At 32.6% G+C, this 15,780-nt stretch overlaps 1 protein-coding gene across 3 annotated transcripts in view; it reads right to left on the bottom strand.

Annotated features, from left to right (window-relative positions):
- LOC145242158 (ADP-ribosylhydrolase ARH3-like) overlaps positions 1 to 15,780 on the bottom strand; it is a 64,335-nt gene that overhangs the window by 8,199 nt on the left and 40,356 nt on the right. For all 3 annotated transcript variants that reach the window (XM_080105137.1, XM_080105135.1, XM_080105136.1), the window contains exons 4-5: positions 14,569 to 14,768; positions 5,847 to 5,944 (exon numbers count right to left, since the gene is read on the bottom strand). In XM_080105137.1, coding sequence (XP_079961263.1) covers positions 5,847 to 5,944; positions 14,569 to 14,768 — 298 coding nt within the window. The remainder of the gene's footprint in view (positions 1 to 5,846; positions 5,945 to 14,568; positions 14,769 to 15,780) is intronic.

The raw sequence follows: 15,780 nt of genomic DNA on the forward strand, positions 1-15,780 counted from the left end.
GTGTTTCTTTGGTCTACAGAGTTGAAATTTGATATATAGGGTATTTGGACCTATAGCACACTTTCGATTTTGTTTTTAGCCAGCAAAAATTGCTGCTAAGAGGGTTGACCTTGTCAGAGTAAGCTGAAGAAAACATTATTTCTATGTGAAAAATAAAACATTCATAGCTTAAAATCGCTTAATTTTTAACCTTTCCTATCCATTTGTTGGTAGCTCAAATGGTAACAATGCTGGAGATATATATAACAATTAAGGCTGGAGTGATAAAGGTTCTGATTTCGATCCTAGTGGATGGTATTCAAGTCATATTTTCTTTTAATCACTTTTGAAATAATTATTATATATTGGATAATAATCAATAGAGAATTAGCACTATAATAATAAATAAGAAATCAGCACGAATTAAAATATAATATTTTTATATATTTTATGACTGGCCAATCTCGGATGACCTGCTAGTAAAATATAAAAGTGAATAAAATTAATAGAAATTCACGTGATGAAAATGGGATTCAAAACATGATGGTTAAAAGATAGTGCATTATTTTTATTTTTTTAAATAAATATTTATTCATTCAAAATTTCTAATTTTTCGTTTATACAAAAGCCATCATGTTTTAAATTTAATTTTCATAGTGCTTCTAAACAGTGGATTTCTATTTATTTTGACACATGTGCAACCTCTATTTTGACAACCAAATTTTTGGCAAGTAAAAAGAAAAAAGTATTTTCTAAACCTTCTCTAATGGAGACTTATTTTATAAGCTGAAAATTAGAAATGTTAAATAAATAAATATTTATTTAAAACATAAAAATAATGCATGTTATGTTTTGAATAAAAGCAAATAGTTTTGTACTATTGATATTTATATATGGATTTGTGTTTAAAGTCGGGAATTCTCACACAAAATTTCTTCAAGTGTTTCACATTGTTTCTTTGCAACAAAAGTTGAAGCAGTGTTTAGAACTACAAGTTCTTTCCCCTTCTTTTGGAAAGATGGTATTCCCTCCACTCAATATAACATGGTTGTTTATCGATTTAATGGTCTCTACAAACCTGACTATGTGAGAATTTACCAATATATCCCACTTTAAATATGCAGACAGAAACAATAACCAGCATCCTGATGTTCACAAGCCCACGACTTGACCATTGGTAACCGTTTATTGCAGTGCCACGTCTGCATTGTATATGGATGAGAAAGTCTCTATTTTGTACAGAGCTTACCCAAAGACTCATTTAAAAACTCTCAAATTCATACCGTTTCTATCACCTTACGACAACCATCTCTGTGCAAACAAAAAGAGTACACCTACAACTTGGAACTTATGAATGTATGTTGAGAATGTACCCCCCTCCCGGTTTTTTTCTTTTCCTTGCTAATTATTTATGGTTTTTCTAATCAATATTTTCCCTAGTTGTTGGCAGTTACTTTGAAAGATATCTTAGTAGTGTGTTTTATTATTATCATTGTTACGTTGTACACGTTTTTATCAAAAAGACAAAGGACAGGAAAAAACTCAAATTTCTTTTTTAACAAAAGCCTTTATATCTAGTATTTCCAACAACACAATTTTTCTAAATCTTTTAAACAGTTTATTTCTCCTTCTCCGGTCACATGTGATTTTTCATCTCTTCTGTGACATCACACATGTCTCGAACACATACTTTTTTTAAAAAAACACACTGCTTCTTTGAACATCACTTCTCCATACACCCACTTCTTTGAACACCACTTCTTCGTTCACGTGTGCCCTTTTATCTCTGCTGTGATATCCTTCTGCTCACCCGGCTTGGTCATTTGTATAGTTTTATGTGGCTGTTGGTAGTATCAGCAGCACTGTTACATCATTATTATTATTATTATTATTATTTATCTCTCCTTTTCCTTTTACTATGTGCTTTTAAATATTTCTTTGGAGTAAAGAAAAGAAAAAAAATTCAAACTTCTCTGTTGCACTTCTCATGGTTCTCTATTCTTTTTAATATAAATTAAAATAAAAAAAAAATCATTTCAACCATTCATACTAAATTGCATTGTGTTCAATATAATTTTCTTCTATATTTTAATAGTAAAGCTACTCAATATTGTCCAGGCAAAAGTGTAATATATTTCTATTAAGACTTCTATCTTTCTACCCTCTCTACCTTTCTCTTTTTCTCCCTCTGCTGTTTTTCCCTTCTCCTATCCACAACTCTCTTCCTACTGTGCCTAGCCTATTTATCTCTCTAGACATACACACAGAGATAACTCTCCTTTATACAGACTCCTTTTCCAAAGGAGTATATAAGGACATTGAAAATGGCTGAAAAACCGACACCATTCTGATGAAACCTGGCCCAGTTGATCCCTCTCCCTTCTCTAAAGAATGAATGTTTTTGTTTTTTTTTAATTTTAGATATTATTCATCTGGGGCAATGCTGATCAGAAATATACCAACTTAATGGCTGCATGTTTTGTAGTTTTTAACATTTAGCTGGACATACAGACATACACACAGAGAAAACTGCCCTTTATATAATAGACTAGTGGGGGTACCCGGTGTTGCCCAGATGTGGAGAGGTGGTGTAGTAAAGAGTCAATACAAAAAAAAAAAAAATAGATGCTGCCTGGGTGGAAAGAGGTGTGAAAAAAGCAAAAAAAGTTTAAGCGAACGGTAAAATAATTCAGTTTTTGTTTTAAAAGGAAAAAAAATCCCATTATGTAAGCCTCAAAATAAAAAAATTTAAAAAAAAAGGCCATAGGCAGGCTAAAACCTGTAACGCGATAGAGGAAAAGGTGAAAACAAGCACATCACTTAACCACCATGACATACGACTTCGCTGCCGTTCAAATTAAGGCCAGTCATTGCAAGCACGTATGATGATTTTTCAAAAATGTCAGCGAAAAAGTGACCCCTCCTCGTACAAAACTGCTCAGTTGAGGGTGAAGGAACCAATATTTTTTACCAATTTTTCGATATTTGTCGTCCAAGACATTGAGCTTCAAAACAATACCGATCTGGTCAGGATCCGTTGCGTATGTCAGAAGTTTTTGTAAGATATACAAACACACACACACACACATTTTGCCTTTTATATATATAGACTAGTTGGGGAGGGCGTCATCAAAAAAGAAAAGAAAACAAAGAACTTAGGTGCCATCAGCCAGAAGTGAAACCAGAAGCACAATTTTGTAAGTAAAAATAAATTAAAAAAAAAACGCTGTGTACTGGGCGTGAACTTACAAAAGTTAAGTTTGTAAGCGAACATGCTATCCACTGAACTATGATGACACAGATGCTATAACGTTGCAAATTTAGCTTAAAATGAAACAATGAAATGACCATTTGCGCATGCTCAATTAAGAAACAGCATCAAAAGCATTTCTACATGGAATAATTGACGATTGTTTCTAATCTTATGATATTATGTGTCTAAGAGATTGCTCTTTCTAATGGTACCACGTTCATACCGCTTCGATGTGGATGATGAAAGTTTTTAGCAGACATACAAACACACAGATATTTGCCCTTTACATAGTAGATAATATATAATGTACCCACCCAGCATTGCCTGTTTACTTGCAATTTGTTTTGCTTTTCTTTTTTTTTTAAATATGCTGTATTTTTCTTTTTAATTTGAAATAAAGGAAAATAACTATGTCTAGATCAATACAGAGTTAGTATTGACCTCCCTTCCACCAAATGTGACACAAGATAAGAAGGTAGGGAGTGAAAAAGTCAGTGCCTAAGAGAAAGAGCACTCTGGACTACAAAATATGCCTAAACAACACTTTCTACATTCCTCTGTAGCGGCATTTCAAGCGATTAGCAATAAACTAGGCTCTTCTTACAGAGAAGGTAAAACCTAAAGGGTGGACCTCCTAAACTGCACACAACTACATCTCAGCCTGACAGAAAGGAAAGGCAACCTAGATTAAATGAACCAGTCTCTATCGGACTTATTGTGGAAAACATATTCTCGAATTGGCATCAAAACCATCACTACGGATAAGACCAGGTTGTGCATTTACTTGGAATTTGTTTTTATTTTTATTTTTTAAACTTTATCGTCCTTTTTCAAATTGTATTTTTTTCAAAGTAAGTAAGTCTATATGAACCAATACAGAGTTACGTCCCATTTTTTATTTGAAAATAATACCGATTTGGAAGGAATTGAATCAATTTAACATTTTATTCTTTCTTACATGTTGCTTCTATATACACAAAAAATTGAATTAATTTTGTAGAAAGAAAAAGCTAGCAATGACAAAGCAAAAATAAAAGACTAACTATACTTTAGATATTAGATATTTATTAATATAGAGGGACCATGTAAGATGTGGAAATTTGAGACAAAAAGAAAAAATCAAAGTGATTTTGTTTTTTGAGGTTTAATTGTTGTTTCTTTAATCACATCACACCTGGCGTATTGGGCTCTTGAATGACTTCCTTTTTAACTTGCATGTTTAGAGCCCAGGTGATTGAATGCTGATGGTGGGTTTTCCTTCAAGATTGGTTCATCTTGAAGTGATTCTACATTTCTCTCCTTTTTTATTATTATGATTAGCTTTCTACATCAAGTAATTTCATGCCTTGCTGGAAACGACTTCTATATATAAAAAACCTGTTACCTCAACTGTTCTACGTCTACTAATCCAAAAATTGTCATCAGTTCTTTCAAATATAAATGAACCAACAAAGTTTCCTGGTCTTACACATCCATCGTTTTATTCCCGTCTCATTTCTCTCCATAAGACACATGTCTTGAACCTTACTGACTGTTTCACTTCGATACCTTATCACACTATTAAAAATTGACTTCCAAACTAACTTTTCTCTAGCCAGGTCTTCATTTATCTGTTGCCAAGATCGCTGGAAAAATGATTGGATTATTCTACCACTCCAGTAGGTATCTCACTGCTGATGCAATTCTCTACCCATATGAGAGCCAAATACATCCTAAAATAGATTACTGTTGCTACATCTGAGCAAGAGTTGCTTGGCGCACTCTATTTTACCTTGATAGAGTTCAAAACCTAGTAGGCGATGGCTTTTTCTCTTCCCTGAAATCTCTTTTTTTTTTTTTTTACATAGGAATCACCACTTATCAAGGCCAATAGGCCACGAGGATAAGGGTTAAAGAGTGTACAGTAGAAATTGGACAATATAGTAACCGTTTCCACAGAAGAGACATTGCGAGCCTATCTCTGCTCTATCATTATTTTCATGGCAAGTATTCAAATGAGTTCCAATCTATAATCCCCCTAACATGCAAAACTTTCACAAAAGTCACTCGACTAGCTACAACAACTATCAAAATTTTTCCCCACTCTCCATATATGCCTAAATCTAAATGCAACTTCCATGAACAAAGTTTCTTTCCTAGAACTGCCCTCATGTAGAACACTATTCCACTGGCCTGCTTCCCAGATGATTACAATATAGTAGCCTTCAAGTTCGATGTAAAGTTCTTGTTGAGCTGTCCTCTTAAATAGTCGAAATTCTACTCAATATACACCATTAACGATTACTAAACTACCACCTAACATTCATTAACCCTTATCCTCAAGTGGTTTTTGGGTTTTGATAAGTGGTGAATCCCTTATAAAATTTTTTAAAAAATTCCCTCTTCCTCTCACATCCATTTTAATTACTTCTTCTCAGGTTTTCCACTACTTCAACTGTTCTACATCTACTACCTTACTAAGTTAGAGAGTTGGGCCCAGAATGGATCCTTGAGGCACACCAGTGTTCATACTGGCAATGCTTAGCTGGTTAGTAATGGTAGAAATGTGTTAAATAAGTTATAAAATAGAAATTTTCATTTGTGCAAAATAAGAAGATAGAAATGTCAACTGTACCAAGAGTTTCAACAAGTTCTTCCTTTTCAACATCAGACCTTGCAAGAAATTCTTTTATAGCATTCAACTTCTGGCTATAAAGTTTCAAGGAATCTGACCTGTAAAGAAACAAATAACTTTGATTTTCAAAAGTTAACAAGTTTATCTCACCTGTACATATAATTGGAATGCTAACAATATACTTTATGATATTAACTATATATCCTATTCACTTATTTTAAATATCCTTTAAAACAAATTAATTACAAAAACAGATTGATTCTCTCACAATACTTAATAGATACATGATTTCTTTTTAATGTTAGAGGGGAACCTATCTCCAATCCTATGCTTATTTATTTAGAATAGAGCAAAATTTTAAAGTAAGATACTCAATATGTTCATTCATGCGAGGGTGCAGAAACACCTGGTGTAGAAACAAGGCACATGGTTACGCCTCTCAGTGTGATGGATTCGTAGATCTTGTCATGTCATCGATCTAGGAGAAGGAAAACTTTGATATTAAAACTGGGGGAGGGAGGCTTTCTCAGTCATGGTTGACAACTTTCCTAGAGTCAGTGGCTCAAACAAATTCCCCAGTTTGCAAACCTAAATTGCTTAAGGAGTAGGTAGGCTCTGCCTATCACCAGCTTTCACACTCTTTTGTCAATTAGTCAGGCACAGAGGTACAATACCAGGGACTCACTAGCCATTCTGTACTTGACCTTGTTTCCTTACTAGGACATCGAATGCTGTTCCCTATCCTTATTCCCAATTTCTTTCTCACAAACTGAGCAAATTTGGTTTGCGTAAATGCCACTTGTGCTCACTTGGCTCATTTGAGAGGTTGAGGATACCTGATTTGTCTGGCTACTGTTTCCGACTGACAGTACAGGAGCCCTAACTCTTTGGTAGTGCTTAGAGCAGCTGCTCTATCATCAATTGTATAATATCAGGATAGTTGTAGTGCCATGTTATGTATGGAAAGGGACTTTGCTTCTTGCTCTGGTGGGCTTTCACAAGGCCACAACTTTCTAGGTTGGACTTTTCTAATGGACCATTGTGTGTATACTTGGTGTCAACACAGACCCACTTTGCTCAAAAATCTCCCCCAAGCTGACATTAAACAAAAACGTAATGAAATAACCCAAACAAACATCATGATAAAACCAGACAATCATCCAAACAAAACCAATTTGCCTCCGCCCTTGAGGCTCACTTTCATAAATATCCGTGGGCTTAGAAGTAATTTAGATGATGTAGAGTTTTACATTTTAGTAAACTCCCTGGATATCTTAGGATTAAGTGAAACTAACTTACACTCTTAAATCCCCTCTAACTACTTTAACATGACAGGTTACCTCTCTTTCTGCCTTAAGGACTCGGATAGATATATGCACAGGCTTAGAGTCTATATTCATAGCACCTTCGCTTTAACTAGAAAGCAATGTCTTGAATTGGATGACCAGGCTTTTATGTGCTTTTGATTACTCTTTCAACACTTCATTAGTTACTTATATTTTCTCTACCATTCTCTCTCAATTCAGGACTGTACCCTAATCGATCATGTCTCTGATAGTATAGATGCAGTACTCTCTTAAGATAATAACACCCAAATACATGTATTTAGTGACTTTAATGTCCACCATAAAAATTGGCCTGGTTTCTCAGGTTGCACAGATGAAGCTGGACGCTCTACTCATAGCTTCTATATAGCCCTCACACAGACAGTAATGTTCCCAACCTGCCTCCCAAGTCGTGAACACCAGCAGGCTTCACTTCTAGACCTATTCTTCACCACAGTACCGAAGGATTGTGTGACTAATACCCACAGTCCACTTAGTAATGTAGACCACTTAGTGGTCTGTGTTTCCCAAATCCCAACCCGAAGGTGAGGAGCCATTGTCCAAAACAACAAGGTACTACAAAAGGGTTGACTGGGAAACCATTAAATAACACATCCGAGATGCCCCATGGACCAATACATTCTCTCTTCCAGCTGAACGGTGAGCTAATGAGACAAATGAATGATGCAAGTGGGCATTGAAGCACACGTTCCCACATGGCAGTATTAGATAGCCCCACTCACCCTCATGGTTCATTTCAGATTGTGCAGCTGCCGTTGCACAAAGACAGCATGCATTCATCTGGCTAATACATCATAAGTCAAATACAAATAGGCAAAAATTAATAGAGGCTAGAAATCATTGTAAGAGAAAAATAGTGCCAGCCAAAAGAAGGCATTCTGAAATAACCAGGGAACACATAGGATCACAAAAGAGAGGAACTTGTGATTTCTGGAAAATCTATAATAATGTAGTGAATAAAAGGCAATCAGTGATTCGCTCACTATCCAACAACCAGGCATGCATGACAACTAAGAAAGCGGAACTGCTTGCCCGGCGATTCACCTCCAACTCCACCTTAGAGCCAACAAACACCTCCCTCAGAAATTTCCCTATGCGAATCATCCCTTCTCATGTCTGTGATATCATAAAAAGCTTAGACACCTCCAAGTCGTGTGGGCCTGATCTTATCCCTGTGATACTAATTAAGAAATGCTAACTCCTGTACTTTCCAAGCTCTACAATAAATGCCTTCCCTAACAGCTGGAAGATGGCCCCTGTGGTACCAGTGTACAGGAATTCTGGTGAAAGGACTGACCCTCTCAATTATCACCCCACCAGTCTCCTCCCCTTTGAGACCTTAATTAATCAAGCTCTAGTTCACCACTTCACAAAAGCAAATCTCTCTGACAAACAATATGGATTTAGGCAATGTTGTTCCTCTGCAGATATTTTAATAGTCATCTCTGAACACATATACCATGAACTGGATAAGGTGGGCAAAGCCAGGGCTGTAGCCCTTGATATATCTAAGGTTTTTGATGAAGTCTGGCACAAAGGGCTGCTAATGAAAATGAAATCATGCAGTATAACTGGAATATACTAAATATAATTAGATCCTTCTTAGACAATAGGACCAGCCAAGTTGTCATTGATGGATGTACATCCGAGCAGCATAACATTGATGCGTGAGTACCTCAGGAGTTGATCGTTGGACCACTATTATTCCTGATATGCATAAATGACCTCCCTGACAAGATGAGATGGTTACATTTGCTGATGATACAATGCTCTATAACATGAATGAGGGAAGAACGGATGTACATAAATCTAAAACAATGGTAGAATCATCAGAAAACGACCTCCAGACTGTTAGTGAAATGGGTCCACAAATGGATGGTAACATTTAATGATAGTAAGACTAAGCTGCTCTCCTTTAACAATTACAAGAAACCTTTCCAACTATCGATATCCATGACAAATAAGACCTTACCTGAGAATTCTTCTTTCAAACTTAGCCTAACATTAGCGGGCAATATGAACTAGAACAAATACATTGAGGACATTGCAAAGGCTGCTGCAAAGAAGGTGGGTTCCCTCTATTGAGCTAGAAAACTATGTATACCTGAGAGTATCCTGTACCCCTGCAAGGCCATCATTCACCCATGCATGGAGTATTGTTGCCACACTCTAGGCTGGTGTATCTACCACTAGTCTCTCCTTGGATAGGGTCCAAAAAAGAGTTTCAATCTAATAGGTCCCACTTTGTTAACTAAGCTCCAGCCCCTGTCCCATCGCCGCAGTGTTGCATCTCTGTGCCTGTTTTGCAGATATTTTACTAGAATGTGTTCTGATGAACTCATTGCACTTGTGACCCCTCAACATACATATCCCCGACAAACCTGCTTAGCAACAAAATTTGACCCTTTCACTGTTGAAGTCACTGAATGTCAGAAAGCTTTCTACTCTAATAGTTTCTTCTCTTGTACAGCTAGACTTTGGAATTCCCTTCCTGCTACCCGCTTCCCTGACTGTACTAATATACAGAAGTTCAAATGTATCATAAGCTAACGTTAATCTTTCCTAGACATGGTCCCAAATAATAGCCCCTTACATCCAAGTGGTAATATGTCTTGATAGGGATGAACATAAGTAAAAAAAAAAAAAAAAATCAATAAAAATAACTTCATAGTTATTGGAATGCTCATAATACATATTATGGTGCATATTTACCAAGACAAGCAACTTCCTGTTTTGAAAGATGTCTGCACTAAATAATGTAATTTTAGGAAAGTAAAAAGTGGATCTTGCCTTTACTTTTGGCAGCCTTAGTTCTTCTATTTTGTACTTTAGTTCTCTCATTTCTATCACAGCTATGTTTCTGACAATGGGGAATAAGTGTTGTTTTCTGGGTCAGAATCTATTCCATCTAACACTTATTATTAGCTAGTTTTTGATTCTGAAGTAGTAGTTTCTTTTCTTTAGCCGATTACTTAAAGTGGCTTCATGCCTTGTCTAGAGCGATTTCCATAAAAAAAAACTAATCTAAAGCCCCTGCTATATCACATTCCAGCAAGTTACCAATATTACATTCCTTCAAATTTACATCACAGTTAACACGTGGTTTCTAGTTTATTGCCCAAAACGAGTGACAGTATGAAGACATTGGAATGGTTACCTCATGGCTTAATTGGAAGAAATTTTCCCGGCTATGGCAAATGCTATTATTATACAGTTTTATTTCATTTGGTCAAATGCACATTTTATTTTCCATTACATTTATTTTATTTAAATTACTTTATGTGAAAAATTCATATTTTGTTAACTATGCTAAATAAACATTTCATTCATTTTCTTTTCCATTTATTTAAATTATTTAAATTTAGTATATTTTAAAAAAAAAATTTTTTTTTTTTTTTTTACTTTCAGTATTAATTATATCTGTAAATAAAAATATCTAATTTATTTTTAAAATATTACATTTCTAACAAAAACGATTTTGTAAATAAACATATTTAATTTTTTTTTTTAAATATAAAAAAAAATCTTGTCAATAAACATATTTCAATGAAAAATAATCAGTTTCCAGATGTGTTGACCTACATTTTCATCAGGGTTTTCCAATAGGGTTACATCGTTTAGTGCAGACGATTTTCAAAACAGGAAGTTGCTTGATGAATGTATATTTTTGAGATGAGGATTGATAATTATTATAAATGTATATAACAAAAAAAAATCCTGTTAATAAACATATTACAATGGAAAATAATCATATTTTAATTTAGTTTATTCCTATGTTGTCCAGTGTATTTCATTTTACTGTTGTGTTCGAGACGGATTTCCATTTCTCATACCAACGCATTGCTAAGGAACCTGGGAAATTTCTTTTTTTTTCATAACTTGTTACGTCATTCATCTCTACTGTTCCCAGTAGGGTTGGATTACGGCGTAACAATACTAATAAAAAAAAAATGACCCTTTCTTTTTCCTTAAAAATAATCATCACTCTCCTTTATTTATTTAAATAAAATTCTAACAATTTAATTCTTTTTACAAACAATAAATATTTTCTGTTTTCTTACCATAAAAATAATTGATAGCTAAACCAAACAATTTTCACTATTCACCAATAACAGCCAGCGTGAATGCACCTGAAGATGGTCAGAGGTTATATCGACCGAAACGTTGTGAAAAAAAAAAACCAAGATGAGAATAATAGTTCAAATAATACAAAAAATAAGGAAGTTGTTTGTCTCAGTAAATATGCGGTTAAATCCATTTGATTTGTTTGCAAAGCCTCTTTAGGCAGATCCAACCTTCTTAACCATCTTCTCGATTCAAGAATTTAAAGAAAAGTCAAAAACTGATTTGCATCAAACATTCACACAATTAATACGATATTAGCAAGACCTGTGTAAATTCCATAATACTTTCTACATTAACCTGTATAATTTACTGTTAATAATAATCATAATATTCTTTTTGAAATAATAAATATATGTCAACGTCAATACTATTAAAATAAAAATACTATTAAAACAAAAAAAAAGACCCTTTCTTCTTCCTTAAAAATAATCATCACTCTAACTTTATTTATTTAAATAAAATTCTAACAATTTAATTCTTTTTACAAAAAATAAATATTTTTTGGTACTCATGCACTTATTGATCCGTGCTGAAATAATAACGTTATTATTTAAAAAGCCATTCTTAACATGGGGAGAGGAGGGTGTTTTGTACCTATTCTTTAGGCAGATCCACCCTTTTTAACCATCTTCTCGATTCAAGGATTTAAAGAAAAACCAAAAACTTATTTGTATCAAACATTCACACAATTAATACGATATTAGCAAGACCTGTGTAAATTCCATAATACTTTCTACATCAACCTGTATAATTAACTGTTAATAATAATCATAATATTCTTTTTGAAATAATAAATGTATGTCATGGTCAATATTATTAAAAAAAAAAAAGACTCTTTCTTTTTTCTTAAAAATAATCATCACTCTCTCTTTATTTATTTAAATAAAATTCTAACAATTTAATTCTTTTTACAAACAATACATATTTTCTGTTTTCTTACCATAACAATAATTGATAGCTAAATATTCTTTAAATCAATAAAACAGAAGGTCACTGTTTTATTTGACATTATGACAGAATTTAAATTTGGAACAGTTTATTTTAAAATGGGTAAAGTCAGAATTTTAAACTTAGTGCTAACATATCAAACACCAATTACTATCTTTGCTGATTGGACAATCTCATTCTTTTTTTATGAAAGTGATACAATATACGCAGACATAAAATACCTTAGCATATTATTATATAGATATTAATATCAACAATACTTTGTATTATTTGAACTAGTCTTCTCATCTTGCATGTTATTCTGACAACGTTTCGGTCTTATAACTTCTGCCCTTCTTCAAGTGCATCTTTTCAAACTCTAGAACATCTCTGTTGAACTCGGGAATATGTAAAGAATTTTGAATGGAACTCTTTATCTAATCCATGGTGGTAACTTGGTCTCATTCTGTTAGCCATCATCAGATCGAAATCTTTAATAATTTGTAATCGTATTTTTAGTGTCGCCCGTATGGTAAGTAATAATCAGTTCTAAGTGACAGTTTTTTTCAGGTTGAAAGTTCAATCCTTAGTATTGGTGATACTAAAAATACAATTACGAATTACCTCAAAATCTTTCAAATTGAATGTTACATCAAAATCATTCAAAACGAATGTGACTTCAGAATCATTAAAAGTGCATGTTACTTCAAAATCATTGAAAGTGAATGTTACTTCAAAATCATTAAAATTGAATGTTACTTCAAAATAATTAAAAGTGAATGTTACTTCAAAATCAGTAAAAGTGAATGTTACTTCAAAATCATTAAAAGTGAATGTTACTTCAAAATCATTAAAAGTGAATGTTACTTCAAAATCATTAAAAGTGAATGTTACTTCAAAATCATTAAAAGTGAATGTTACTTCAAAATCATTAAAAGTGAATGTTACTTAAAAATCATTAAAAGTGAATGTTACTTCAAAATCATTAAAAGTGAATGTTACTTCAGAATCATTAAAAGCGAATGTTACTTCAAAATCATTAAAAAGGAATGTTACGTCAAAATCATTAAAAGTAAATGTTACTTCAAAATCATTAAAAGTGAATGTTACTTCAAAATCATTAAAAGTGAATGTTACTTCAAAATCATTAAAAAGGATTGTTACTTCAAAATCATTAAAAGTGAATGTTAATTCAAAATCATTAAAAGTGAATGTTACTTCAAAATCATTAAAAAGGATTGTTACTTCAAAATCATTAAAAGTGAATGTTAATTCAAAATCATTAAAAGTGAATGTTACTTCAAAATCATTAAAAAGGATTGTTACTTCAAAATCAGTAAAAGTGAATGTTACTTCAAAATCATTAAAAGTGAATGTTACTTCAAAATCATTAAAAGTGAATGTTACTTCAAAATCATTAAAATTGAATGTTACTTCAAAATAATTAAAAGTGAATGTTACTTCAAAATCAGTAAAAGTGAATGTTACTTCAAAATCATTAAAAGTGAATGTTACTTCAAAATCATTAAAAGTGAATGTTACTTCAAAATCATTAAAAGTGAATGTTACTTCAAAATCATTAAAAGTGAATGTTACTTCAAAATCATTAAAAGTGAATATTACTTCAAAACCATTAAAAGTGAATATTACTTCAAAATCATTAAAAGTGAATATTACTTCAAAACCATTAAAAGTAAATATTACTTCAAAATCATTTAAAGTGAATATTACTTCAAAATCATTAAAAGTGAATGTTACTTCAAAATCATTAAAAGTGAATGTTACTTCAAAATCATTAAAAAGGATTGTTACTTCAAAATCATTAAAAGTGAATGTTAATTCAAAATCATTAAAAGTGAATGTTACTTCAAAATCATTAAAAAGGATTGTTACTTCAAAATCAGTAAAAGTGAATGTTACTTCAAAATCATTAAAAGTGAATGTTACTTCAAAATCATTAAAAGTGAATATTACTTCAAAATCATTAAAAGTGAATATTACTTCAAAATCATTAAAAGTAAATGTTACTTCAAAATCATTAAAAGTGAATATTACTTCAAAATCATTAAAAGTGAATATTACTTCAAAACCATTAAAAGTGAATATTACTTCAAAATCATTAAAAGTGAATATTACTTCAAAACCATTAAAAGTGAATATTACTTCAAAATCATTTAAAGTGAATATTACTTCAAAATCATTAAAAGTAAATGTTACTTCAAAATCATTAAAAAGGAATGTTACCTCCAAATCATCACGAAAATAAAAGTCAAATAAAAAAAATTAAATAAAATTTAAAAAAATAAAGACAAATGTTTGTTTACGGTGGGTTTTGTGAACATTTTCCAAAAGTTTCCTCTTCGTGATAAATCATAGACTCTGTCAATTCCTGTAGAAATTTGTCTGTAGGAAAGGGACTTTCTGCCGTGTTCAGTGCCAAGTGAACGGCCAATGCCTGCAGATATGCACCCAAAATAGCCAATTCATGCGTATGAGTTAATCGAGTAATTTTGTCGCTGATTTCCTGCAAAAGTTCAGATAAGAAAAAAATGAACAGACAAAGATGATTAAAACATTTAACGATAACAAATGGTAAGAAAATGTCTCCCTTTCATTTAGGGATGTTGGCAAACTTCATGTGGACCCTCTTGTAAGTATCAGTTTTTTTCTAGAAAGAATCTGAGAAATCAATGCCAACCACAGAATCAGGATGATTCATACAAATTTAATTTTTAGTATCGTGTACCTTTAATAATTTTTCAAGTTATCTCCCCTGAACTATACTCTCATAATATTCTTCATCATTCATCCAGCAATCTAATTAACCCTTATCACCTGGCTTTCAGGTTTGATCGTTAGTGACTCATGTGTTATAAATAAAAAAAAGTTATATTAAAAAAATAATAAATATCAGGGTGCTTGGTTGGAATGTTCAATGATACTTTAAAAATAAAATAAAATTAGTTAACATTAAAAAAATGAAGTTCATGAACAGGAGTTTCTTTCACTCAGTACAATGGAATTGTTTCCCTGCAAACTACATGTTAGTCTTCAAATTCAATGTCAGCAAATACTTACAAGTCATCAAAATTTGTGATGTAGCTTGCTTGAAGCATTGTGTGTAATATGTATATAGATGGGTCATAGAAAGCAACCACAATGCAGGAAGTGGAAATATGCTGATATCGAGAAGAAAGACAAAAAAAAAAACAAAGTGATATTTTTTTTAAAATGATTGTGCGGTCTGAACCAAAGAGTTGATATCAGTCATCTTGCAATCAGTCAAATCCCTTCTAATTTCGATCAAGGTGTGTTATGGGGTTGATACAAGAGGTGGCGCATTGTACATGGTCAAGCTACCCTGAGATGCTGAGCATTAGAGGTATCCAAATTCCCACCTATACCAAACTTCTGATGAAGCACGACTGAAGAGATCGTTTCTTCCAGTTTGTTGTTCTGAGAGAAAAATGAACAGACCATAATCATAAGAGTGGAAGTGTGTATGTATTCATCGCATAAAAAAACAGTAGTTTGAA

This window comes from Euprymna scolopes, chromosome 21 (assembly GCF_053919585.1).
Source record: "Euprymna scolopes isolate OS-2025 chromosome 21, ASM5391958v1, whole genome shotgun sequence".
Lineage (NCBI taxonomy): Eukaryota > Metazoa > Mollusca > Cephalopoda > Sepiida > Sepiolidae > Euprymna > Euprymna scolopes.